The following is a 12,432-nucleotide window of genomic DNA, read 5'->3' as shown; positions in this document are numbered from 1 at the left end:
TTCTTTAGACGTTAGAGCTATTTCACATTGTAAAAACTTGTCATTTAAAGTTTTATGAAGACAGAGCAGTGTGCACGGTTTTTGTATAAAAATCCTAGCATAGCTTAAAAAGATACTCGATTCCATTCTATATCGCCAGAGAAAAACGGAAAGATTATACGATCACTTCTGTTGCTGTCTGCCTGTCTAACAAGACCCGTGGCCAAGGAAATTAAAACCTATAGGGTACTTCCCGTTGATCTAGAATCATTAAATTTGGCAGGTAGAAATGTCTTACAAATTATAACATGAGTAAAGGAAAAAATTCGAAAACCATGAATAAAAGTGTTGATCTTGTAAAATGGTACGGAATCCTTCGTATGCAAGTCCGACTCGCACATGACCGGGTTTTTATAAGCAACCATTGCTTGCGAATTGCGCAAATAGGTATGTTTGTATCAAAAAGGTACCAATCTAGCCAGAAACAACTAGATCGGTGAAAAGTACCTACATTTGCCGAGTGAGTTAAGACCATAGACTTAGAATTTTTTCGCTAATAGTTAAGACCAATGTGTAACAAACTCTTTCGAGAAGGATGCCATGACATTTTTTTTACTAAGGTCACACTTAGGGTGCCTACACAAGTGTTTTGTATATTTTAGTAAATATGCGTATAGTGTATGCTTATATACATAGGTGTGATAAGCACTAGTTTCGTTTGCACTAAGCGATAATATTTATGATATATTATTATTCAATTCTATACATCAGTGTAAGCATAACTTTGAACTTAATATTTCTTAAGACTTAATCCTGGAATATGTTTAGTTAAGTTATATTTGTTTATAATTAAATCGTTTACTTTTCTATATTTTTTTTAACATAGGTAAGTACGTAACTATTTATATTTCTGAATTGAAAATGAATCTTGTAATTTTTAAAGTTGAAAAAATTACAATTCTTTAATAGTGGTACATACCTAACGAGAACAAAAATTATAACGTTTTCTTAAAATAGTAACCTAACCTTTTTATAGTCTTTAAGTCGGCCGCATATTATCACAAATAGCCTGTCAGAAAACTTTCTGTCTCACTCACTCTGCGAACATCAGAAGCGTATATCGGATCCGGTAAAATTCTGACAGTCGGCAGAATGTTAGGATCTAATACACAATGTATGAGCAGAGGTACTTTCCAGTGCGGATCAGATTTTTTCCGGACGGACAATTTCGACAGGTATCTGTACCTTTAAACTCGGTCATAGTTCAAATAACATTCCACACTTTTCAATTAAATAAAAAATAGCTTCAATAATATTATAATGGCCTTCAATTTCTTAATGTAACTCCATAAATATTACGATGTATTTATTTACTAATTTATCTTGCCTAGAACGTTAACTAGACTGCAAATTGTATAGCTCACCTATTTTATTATTAGAGATTAATAATGTAATCAGAGCAATTAAATATATTTAGAAATAAATAAATAATAAAAACTATGCATTTGGTTTACTTTTCATTCCAATGATAAAAATCCTTTATTGCTTTTTGTACAGACGCAAGGTAACATAATATATACTATAATAAAAGTAGACTTTGTGGTACATCATCGCGACGTGTGATATAAAGTACGGTCCAAGTCCCACCAACTTATCTGCTCAACTAGGTTATTAGCTAACTCAGTGTCTTGTTAGACACTGAGTTAGCCTGAATGATAGCCACTGAGATTGGTAGGTTCTACATTGCTGCTTCACTGGACGATATTAAAATATTTTTTCATAGAAAACCTTCAATAGATTCAAATATGAGATCGGTGCCTATCATTCAGTGTCAGACACTGAGTTAGTGACTCTCAGGTGGGAAAAATTTAGAACTAGAGCCGCGTTTCAAAATCCACGCGGACAAAATTGCGGGTGCCAGCTAATATTGCAATATATTGAGTTTTGATTTTCGCTATGTTGAAAGAATTCTCGGCCATGTCTCGGATCCATATGTCATCACATCACGCACTGTTCGAAGACTGGTCTTCAAGCGCTGAGGAATTTCAGATGAAAAGACATCTCGAAGCTTCCGCCGAGTTGGATTCGGCGGCTGACCTCTCTCGAAATTGGACCTACATCTGGATTGTGTGTTCTAGGTATACATACTCGTCTACGACTTCGAAGATGCACAATAATTTATTGCAATTTATTTAATACCTAGTTTAACAAACTGCATTTCCTGGGGTACACTGCAGTTAAAACTACAACTATTGTTTTACATAATATTTATTTTACCTGTGCAAGTCTACATGCGTAATCGTAGTTAGATGTCTATAATTTTGTTTAAATGTTTATATCTATTTATTTATAGTATTATTTTATAGTGTTTTAGAGACTAATAGATAGACGGAACTAGTAGTAGAGCTCGATTTAGAGATACATACCTAGACAACGTTTATTTTATTGTTTGAATAAAATCCTTTATACGCTTAAAGATAAAAGTGTATAACTACTATAAAAATAAGTGTTTAAATATAGTCTTCCATCACAAGAATTTCGAAGTTAAAATATTCGACAAATATACACGTAGTATAGAAAAAGATCGTTTCGATTTATGCTACCTACAACTTCCCCGAAAGTTAAAATACAGAGAAAATAATAAATTATTATGAAACACAGACTGGCCTTTACCTTTTGGCCTGATAGAAAAATTGAGCACTGTTTCCTGATCACAACATCACAATGTGCTAATTATTTGCAAGTGAGAGTTGCACAATCTCTCCCTCCCTTTAGTCTCTTCATCGGCTTTCGTCGCTACCCCCTTTGAAGCATGACAACTTGCTGTCTATTATGTCCCTCCACGGAGTCATATCGGTCAGCCATGCCATATTATATACTCGTATATTGCAGAAGTTCAAGGATTTGAGATTTTCCTCGCATTCATACGTTCAACATTCCTGGACACAATCAACTTGCTTCTCTCACACATCACAATATAAGCAATGATAGTACCTAGCTATAAAAAGCAGAAAAATTAATGCGTCGCATTCTCATGGGTTTTCAAGTGGTCTCGTAAATTGCGCTTATGAGCAAATTTTTTCTCGCACACTTTACAGACATGCGGTTTAACACCAGTATGAGACCTCATGTGACAGACCAGATTATTTTTTCGTGCAAATTTATGATCACAGACGCTACAAGCGAAAGGTTTCTCCCCAGTGTGAGTTCTCATGTGTGTGTTCAAATTACTCTTTTTGGAAAATTTATTGTGACAAACCAGGCAAGTGAAGAGCTTGTCCCCGGCGAGAATCTTCATGTGCGTTGCGAAGCAGCGCTTGTATTCAAACATGTTCAGACATACTGTTTGGCAAATGTTACAAGTGAACTTGTTTCGAGTGTGAGTCTTGATGTGTGAGAATAGATTACTCTTGTCGGCGAACGTCAGCGGGCACTGCTCACAGGCAAACGGTTTCTCACCGCTGTGGATTCTCGCGTGACTCTCTAAATTACGTTTCGTTGTGAATTTACTATTGCAAATGTCGCATTCGAACCTCTTCTCGCTGTGAGACCTCATATGCGACTGTATGTACCACTTCTTTGCAAATCGAGCTGAGCACACGTCACAAGTGTAACGCTTTTCGTCAGCGTGTATCTGCAAATGGTCAATCAAATTTTTCTTGTTCCTAAAATTAGTACTGCATTTGTCACAAGTGAAAACCTTTGCCTCGGTGTGTCTTCGCAGGTGACTGACCAATCTGTACCTCAACTGGTACACTTTCTGGCACAAGTAACAAGTGTACGGTCTCTTGTTGAGGTGGGTCACGATGTGTCTGACGAAATTATACTTACGTGTAAACCTGTTGTAGCAAATTTCGCAAGTTAATGACTTTTTAGGTTTTTCTTTATTTTGCTTAGTTTTTGATCGCCTTTTGGTGACATTGGAATGTGTCGCCATGTGCTCGTTGAACGATTCCTCGTCTGTAAAGCCTTTGATGCACGCTGAACATTTAAATGTTTCGATAGATTGTTTAATTTGTAAATCAGCTTCTTTATCCACTATTACATTCGAAACAGTTGCTAAAACTTTAGATTCCAGCTCCAAACTATCGTTGACTGAATCTTTATTTAATTCTTGTAACTTTGTAGCGTTATCTGTACATGTTTGGTCCAAAGGAGCTTCAATGCTTAGGCTATCTTTGTTAGTGTCATGTTGGACGGTTGTTTCCTCTGGGTCAATATACTCTTCTGCATCGTACTCATCATCACCAAAGGCGTCATCATCCAAGTCGTTAAGTTGGCATACGATTTTTTCTAGCTCAGCCAGTTCTTCATCCTCCGTACATTCTAGAAGGAATAAATCGAATTCGTCAGTAATATCATCAGGGTCTTCTTCATTGAACATACCCAGAGGTATTTCGGATAGCATATCGTTGAATGGTATTTCAACTTCATGGTGAATCTGTTTCGTGTCTTGTTCTGGTAACTGAAAAACAATGGATAAATAACTTATTCTTTAAACGTAAATCGATGCATCTCTTTGCTAGATTGTATTCATTTAATTTTCCTATATAAAATTTTTCATTCGTATTGCAATTAAGGATAACGATAATAGCTCGTTCACACTGGCTGCGTAAGCGTGGACGTAGCGCGTACCATTGCGTCGTAATGTATGGAACTGTATGAAACATGGCACACCGCTTGCGTAAAGCGTGGATGTATGCGTAACCCGGTGGTTAGGGGGTTTACGCGCGTCTTTACGCACGTGTCACGTGTATGCAATTGGTGTGAATCGGCCTTAAATTGATATCGATTATCGTATTTAAATCGTATTGTAGGCGGCCACTTTTTAGGGCTGATTGAGCGATTCCTGCAGTATTCACGTAAGCTACTAGATTCATATTTTTATAATTAGTACAATTTAAAAATAGCTACATAAAATTATTATTATACTTACAGATGCCACCTTAACTAATTCTCTCATTCTGATGTACCTATTGTTGTCTTGGATGGTTCTATGTAAATAGGCTATAACTTAACAATCTTTGAACACATGCTGCGCAAAATGTTCCAGCCAGATTCTATTCACGCAACTGAAATCAATAAAGTTAGCAACCTATATTCCGCTATCAGAAATTGCGAATGCAATAATTATTATTGGCATCTATTGCAACTGGCCGCCTTCATCTAACTAGATAAACTGTGCAAGTTAAATTGCTTGTGGACACTTGACCTTACGCAAGCTTAACTCTTAAGAGGGGAAAGAGGAATAATATAGCCTTTATCTGATTTACCTACTAAGAAATGAAACATGAGTTACTCTGCCTGTTCTCAATTTAATTTGAATATTGCACGAGCTAATAAACTACAGGTAAAATTAAAACAAAAAAATATATGAGGCACTATTTTTTTCTTTACAGCTTTGACATATTTAAAAGAACTTTTTTATCACAGCCATAGGTAGCACAACTGTTTTCTAGGATTTTAATGAAATTTGCCAAACATGTTTATGTAATTATAAGTTAAAGTAAGTAGTATAAAATATAAATACATACTTTGTATAAGATATAACTCCCTTGGTTTCGGAAGAATCCCCTACTGAGCTACTATAGAAAGATGAGCACTTCATTTTAATTTACTTATAAATCAAATGTTATTTAAAAATAATAAATAGGTATTTAGCTTTTATCAAAATATCACTTTGAAAAGATTTATTGATCGTTGAGACTAGCGCACCTTTGATGTTGCCATATGGGAATAATTTTAGTGAAGCTCATTCCAGACATGGGTACACTCCCGATAAGTCGGGACTATAAGGACGATTATAGTCAACACTAGCTGTGCCCGCGACTTCGTTCGCGTGGAATAGTGACCGCGCTTTATATAGCCACGGACGCTCAGGCGCGAGGCGTGTAGTACGTACTCTGTACGTTAAAAATGTTCGCCGTGATTCTTTAAATTGACATAACTTTTTTATTTATGAACCGATTGACATGAAATAAACACTAAATCTTAAGTGAAGCTTACTACAATATATTAGTGAAAACCGTATCTAAATCGAATAAGCCGTTTCTGATATTAGCGTGCACAAACACACAGACAAACAGACAAAAAAAAAATTAATTACTATATCGGGTTCGGCATCGATATAATAACAACCCCTGCTACTTTTTTTTTATATATTTCCATTGTACAGGCACCACTTTTCTACAATTTTATTATATGTATAGATGACGCGGACTGCGTCAAACTGAATGGACCAGACGCGAAGGCAGCTACTAGAAGAGCCAATGCTGGACCTTCGCTATTTTATAAAAGCTGAGTTTTTCTGAGTTTTGTCACCAGCACATGGAAGAGCGATCAGACTATTCAGAATGAATTATGGTGGCTTTGGGAGATACAGGTAATACCTAAAGGTGTAACAAAACTTACATCAGAGTAGTCTTTTTTTATATTTCGTCACCAGTTCGCCGTGTCGTGGTAACCCCCTGCCAAACACCCTTAGTCATGCTTTGCCAGAAACGTAGTGTCCTAGCAAGCCCCGTCTCAAGAGCGTCTGGCAGGGGGTTGCTACGATATGGTAAGTGTCTGGCAATGCATGACATGATTTCTAATGCTATTCCAGAGAAAATATATAAAAATCCTATAATAGCGTATAACTGAGTAGGCTCCTGCGGTAGTGGAGCGGCGCACGCGGCTGTCAGTTGTCACAATTTGAGGAATCACTGAGCTCTCGCGTCAAGTCATCACGTCCCTCCCTCAGGAACCTACTCAGTTATACGCATCATTGCATATAGCGCCGCTTCGTTTCTTTATTTGGACATTATTAAAAAAAATCCCGGGAAAGAATTAAACAAATTGAAGCAAAGTAGCACATGGGCATGAATGAAACTGTAGTTATGGAATTTGATTCTTACGAAGTATGAGATTGAAAAATAAAACAAATATGCTTGACATACACATTTTTATTGTGTACTTGATTTTTCCATTTTTATAAACTTTTCACTTATGAGCAACAACACACCACACCAGGCAGCACTGCAACAAACAAAACAACAACATTACAAACTCCCCTTCTCAACAACACTTCAGTTGGGTTGTGTTGAAATCAGACATGTTGTGACGTCACGGCAATCAGAAGTAGCAAATAGATTGTTAAATACATCATTAAATTTTAGAAGTTCGCATGATTCGCTCTTATAAATTACCCCTTAGAAATAATGGCTTCTACTGTCCTAAATAATGGGGCAATATGACGCCGGTATTTAGCAACATTTACAGAAATAAATAGATGGCAATATTCTAGCTCTAGCAAAGCTATAACCTAAGTAAAGCTATGCAAATACCATTTTTACAAAAAAGGCACAAGAATCTGAGCATCTTTGGGGCAAGCTCACATTCTTTGACCATTTCTATCTACACTGAATTCTATGATCAGCACTAATATAACAATTTGTAGTTAAAAATTTCACTAGCCTGTAATAATTTTCACCACAAAGGTATCGGAGGTGTAATGTAGTGGTCATAATAACATATTCAGATTGACTTTGGATCAAAAATTGCTTCCCATCTTTACCTTGATTTCTTTGACAGCTATTATAACACTGGCCATACAAAATCAAGTTTACCATCAAGTTTGCAGCAGTCTAGATGATAGTCAAACACAGACAAGGTATGCATAGCGTTATGTACACTGATAGCCATATACCATCAACTTTACTGGACGCCACCTTTAAGTCAGCTGAAACTTGACCAGAAAACTTCATCTTGTATGTTCACTATTTATTAGTGAACCTCAGAGGATATCTTACTCCCAGCAGTCAATGATAGGAATATTATTATATTAGATATTTACCTTATCACAATGAAGTAGAACTATGATCTAGGTCTCTCCTTCTTTTCTTTGTACAGCGCGAGGAGTGATACGTTGGCCACTTTGACCACCTGTAAAGAGAAAGTAATAATTATAGATCGGTATTTAAATATTTGGACATCCAATGACTCCAATTTAAGTGAAATCAGGCACAAACTTATACACTACTTGGCCAATAAAATAAAATGATTCCTACAGGATTTTAAAAACCTAAGTCTACCTACAGTTATCTCACAGAATAGCTAGTAAATACTAAGACTATATGTAATTATGAAAAGCCCATCCTCTTATTTTAACAAAATTGGTACATATTACAGAGATAGCTTTGCATCCCAGAGATGGAGATAGGCTATTTTTTATCTGGTAATGAAATAGTTTCTACAAATTTTTAAAAAAACTTTATCCAATAAACTAAAACCACTAATATCATTTAGTATACTAAGATCTTGTGGTAGACAGGTTCCTATACTAATTTATTATTTCTGTTGCTCTTTCTCCACTCCTTATTAGAATTGTGACTCAAGCCATCCAAGTTAATTCCAGAAGCAGGAAGCATAAAGAACATAACTATGAACGAACCTTAAATCTGACTCCGGGAATGTCACCCACAGCATGACCTTTCCGTCCAAACCCTGCTACTAGGACCTCGTCATTCTCCTCAATATGGTTGAGGCAACCGTCGCGCGGCACGAATGCCGTCACCTTCTTGCCGTTCTTGATTAGTTGCACTCGCACACACTTCCTGATGGCGGAGTTGGGCTGCTTGGCTTCTACACCACTACAGAAAATACAACAGTTTCAGTTCATATCAACCACTACTGAGCAAGAGTCTGAGTGCTAAGGGCTTACAGTTCACAGCACTAGCCAAGTGCAGATTGGCAGCTTTGAGAAAATAATGAAACTCTTAGGTTTCCTCATAATGATTTCCTTCACACTCGAAGCAAGCAATCGTTAATTGCTAAAAATGCATATAACTCTTGAAATGTTAGAAATAAAGGATGGAATAGACACCTGAATGAGAGACTGCTTTCACTACTAAACTATAAATTCAGATTTATAAATATGAAAGTGTATCATCTGTTACAATTTCATAGTTTGATACTGCTAAATCAACTTTAACAACTGGCAGAGGCATCCTGAAACATACTTGTATAGGATAGTCTTAATCATGGGAAAACTTATCACAGGATTTTTATGGCCATAAACAAAATATGTTTTACAGATATTAGTGCATATTGGGCATTAATATCAATATTCATGGATATAAGGGGTACTACAACCATTTACAGGCATTCAGTATATAATAAGTTGTATCTGAAGGTTGCCTATAAATAAAAGGTCTAAGGCAGCTTAACACATGAAACCATATTTGGAGGTTATAAACAATCATAACTTGTGAGGATCCACAATACAAAAACAATACAGTCAAATTCACAAAAGAAAGTTTACAAATCATAATATATCAAACAACATCTCTGAAAAGCAAAAATTATAGGGTTCTACAATATACCTACCGTATAACAAACACCATGCTTACGCTCCCCCATGGCGAGTTCATTGACCCGCCGAGTTTGCGACTTGCGTACAATCGATGGCCGGCGAGACGCAGCGAATCCGCTCGCAGTATTATCCTGTGATTGTGGTAGAAACACATTCACAGGAATAATACCGCGCGCGGAGACGCCGCCGTACGTGACTGCGCTGATACTCGACGACACACTTTCTTGACTCGCACTAACTCACGCACTGTTCGCCGTTACACTCCATTAACATAATTAACACTACTACACTTTTCTTCACATGAATCTGGCAAAAAACACTACATGCACAGTTAATTGTAGCGTACGGTCCGAAACGTACTTTATACTTACACTTTCTCCAGGACGATGCCCTTTGCGTGAGATGCACCACCGAAGGGGTTAGCCTTCCATCTCGTACCCATGTGGGCTTTTTTGTAATCCTTGTCCGCCCATCGCTGCTCGCGGCGATGGTTCACGTGCTTCCGCGCCGTGCGTATTCCTCGGGGTTTGCCTGAAATAGACGCCGGTTATCAGTCTCACACAACACCACAAGAGACCGAAATCGATACACTACACTACATAAACGATGTTATGAACGGCAAATGTGTTATTATACCTCATAATCATCGTAGCGATTACGGGATGAAAAGAGATTTATTTAAACACCACGAGAAAAACATGTCTGCGCCATGGCCGACAACTAGGCGTGCAGATCTAAAATCAGTTTTAGAGACTTTTTTAATGGAATGCTCAGGTTATACACTTTCACAAGGTTTCGGCGCATAATAACACTCAATTAGCACCACATAAAACAATAAATTACTAATAAAGTTCAATAATTTGGCACAAAACTATTTCTTACCCATTTGGGCAGCACGACACCAATCGGCTACGGATGGGAAAAGAAATAAAATTCAGCCAACCACTGACTGCCTTCAATTCAAATCAACAATGATACCAACTACGCAGACAAATATACTAAGTGTCTATGGTTACCGGTAACTAATATTTAGTACTTACAGTAGAAACGGGTAACATTGTTATAATAGGCGTAGAGCCAGAGTTTTTCACATTGTTTCAAGCTCAAGTAGCCATTAAAAATTATGTAGTAGTAGAATTAGACGTTCCTAGAAGCTACTAAACAGTTTAAAAATTACATTACAATAAAAAATACTTAAATGACCGTACATTTTGTTTAAATTGGACTTTTGTGCTAAAACAATATTACCTCACAATTTCAGGTGGGTAACTAACTTTCTGAAAAAACTTTTTAAATTTAGGTAAATAGTATGTAAATAGGTACGGTATATATTATGCCTACGCCAAATGCTTGTGACAAACAGCAAACAGCAAGCGTATGGACGGTTGTTCGAGTAATGCTTGTCTGCGCTTTGGAGCGTTCAGATTGGCAGGCAAGCCATTTGTGGTGTTTGACGATGCATGTGTATTACCAGTTTACTTTATGCGATGCTTGCTGTTTGTTGCATATGTTTGTTGCTTGCCACAAGTGTAAAGCGCCGGCTTGATTTAGCTCATACTGTTGCACAGACGGGATCCATACTTGTATAGTTTTCCTAACTTGTTACAAATAACTACAAACTTGACATTGGCTAATCTTTTTAAATTCAGACGAGAGAGAGAAAAAAAAGTTAGGGGAAACCATGGAAACTATAAAAGTCACTGACACAAGCGCGGCACCCCCCTAGAGCGCTTCTCTGTCAGTTCCACCACCAAAAAACACCACTACAAAAACCGGCCACTTTAACAAAAAAAAAAACGCTCCAAAAAGGCATAGCTCGCGCGCTAGCAAACGCTAACACAGACAGAGTCCCATCTACTCTATGGTCCCATCTCAGTTACATACTCTTTGGTTACTGAAAAAAAGTTCTCATCTCGATTCTCGTCGTTTTGGTGCATTTATCAACTCTTTTTCGTGTTTTACCGATTTTTAAGTACGTACTGTAACGTAACGTTAACGTTTTTAAGTAACGTACATAATTTCTGTACGTTAAGATCAAGCGCTGGTATCAAGAAACATATACATTCAAAATGAATATCGGAAGGAAGGATGGCGGGCCAGGTTATGTCGGTATACAGTTTTGTCAAGAGTGCAACAACATGCTTTACCCGCGCGAAGATAAAAACAACAAAGTTTTGCTGTATGCCTGTCGAAATTGTGACTACAAGCAGCTAGCAGACTCAAACTGTGTGTACGTGAACAAAATTATGCACGAAGTAGATGAGCTAACTCATATAAATCCAGATGTGGTGAGCGATCCAACTTTGCCTCGTACTAAAGATCATATGTGTCCGAAGTGCAACCACAGAGAAGCGGTGTTCTTCCAGGGGCAGACGAGACGCGCTGAGGAGGAAATGAGACTGTACTATGTGTGTACAAGTTGTAAACACAGGTGGACTGAGTGAAGGACTTCAGTGTTATTTATAATCATTTTGATAATAATAATATAATTTAACGTAAAAATCAGCATCATATTATCAGCAATCGTCATCATATTATCCGCCTGTCAATGTCTACAGTTTTCTGATAAGATTTGTTAAAGTGTGTAATGCGCTCCTGGCATCCTTGTCTCCTGCTGCATGTATCCTAAATATTTTCAGAGCAAGAGTGAATAAGGCAGCGTCTAAGCAAAAGCACCCTCTAACGCAAACCTCATCTTTGCTTTTTATTAATCATGATTGTCGTCAAGCACAAGCCCATCTCACAATAAAATTAAGCAACCTGAAAGTCCCATCTAAATACTAGAGTAGTTTATGATAATAATGATAAAATAGTAGTACATTTGATCGATATAAATCTTCTTCTTCTAGTGCCATCTCCTATCGGAGGTTGGCAATCATTAAGGCTAACTGGATCTTGTTCACCGCTGCTCTAAACAGTGACCTTGTACTCATGTTAAACCACTAGCTGGTTAAACTAATCGATATAAATAAGCTCTGCAAACTCTCAATATTAATAATAATTTTGATTTTAAACAATACTGTTTACTCCCACTTAATATTATTGTGAATGTATTTCATTAGGTATTAAGCTATATAATAGTATTTTTTATATAAATAAAA

At 37.0% G+C, this 12,432-nt stretch overlaps 3 protein-coding genes across 3 annotated transcripts; 1 reads left to right on the top strand and 2 right to left on the bottom strand.

Moving 5' to 3' along the window:
- Positions 1 to 2,437: 2,437 nt before the first annotated feature.
- Positions 2,438 to 5,714, bottom strand: LOC123864940 (gastrula zinc finger protein XlCGF57.1-like). Its single transcript, XM_045905721.1, has 3 exons — positions 5,514 to 5,714; positions 4,916 to 5,051; positions 2,438 to 4,444 (listed from the first exon to the last, which is right to left on the bottom strand). The coding sequence occupies exons 2-3, from the start codon at positions 4,940 to 4,942 to the stop codon at positions 2,996 to 2,998; spliced, it is 1,476 nt and encodes a 491-aa protein (XP_045761677.1). The 5' UTR covers positions 4,943 to 5,051; positions 5,514 to 5,714; the 3' UTR covers positions 2,438 to 2,995.
- Positions 5,715 to 6,907: 1,193 nt separating this feature from the next.
- Positions 6,908 to 10,348, bottom strand: LOC123864971 (40S ribosomal protein S23). The gene is made up of 5 exons (XM_045905795.1): positions 10,214 to 10,348; positions 9,703 to 9,862; positions 8,411 to 8,609; positions 7,814 to 7,902; positions 6,908 to 6,996 (listed from the first exon to the last, which is right to left on the bottom strand). Exons 1-4 carry the CDS (start codon positions 10,215 to 10,217, stop codon positions 7,834 to 7,836), a joined length of 432 nt encoding a protein of 143 aa, XP_045761751.1. The 5' UTR covers positions 10,218 to 10,348; the 3' UTR covers positions 6,908 to 6,996; positions 7,814 to 7,833.
- Positions 10,349 to 11,220: 872 nt separating this feature from the next.
- LOC123864973 (DNA-directed RNA polymerase II subunit RPB9) lies at positions 11,221 to 12,153 on the top strand. The gene has a single exon (XM_045905798.1). The coding sequence runs from the start codon at positions 11,401 to 11,403 to the stop codon at positions 11,773 to 11,775; it is 375 nt and encodes a 124-aa protein (XP_045761754.1). The 5' UTR covers positions 11,221 to 11,400; the 3' UTR covers positions 11,776 to 12,153.
- Positions 12,154 to 12,432: the final 279 nt, after the last annotated feature.

This window comes from Maniola jurtina, chromosome 4, assembly GCF_905333055.1.
Source record: "Maniola jurtina chromosome 4, ilManJurt1.1, whole genome shotgun sequence".
NCBI classification, from domain to species: domain Eukaryota; kingdom Metazoa; phylum Arthropoda; class Insecta; order Lepidoptera; family Nymphalidae; genus Maniola; species Maniola jurtina.
Note: the sequence above shows the minus strand (reverse complement) of the source record. Positions and strands in the feature narration are given on the sequence as shown.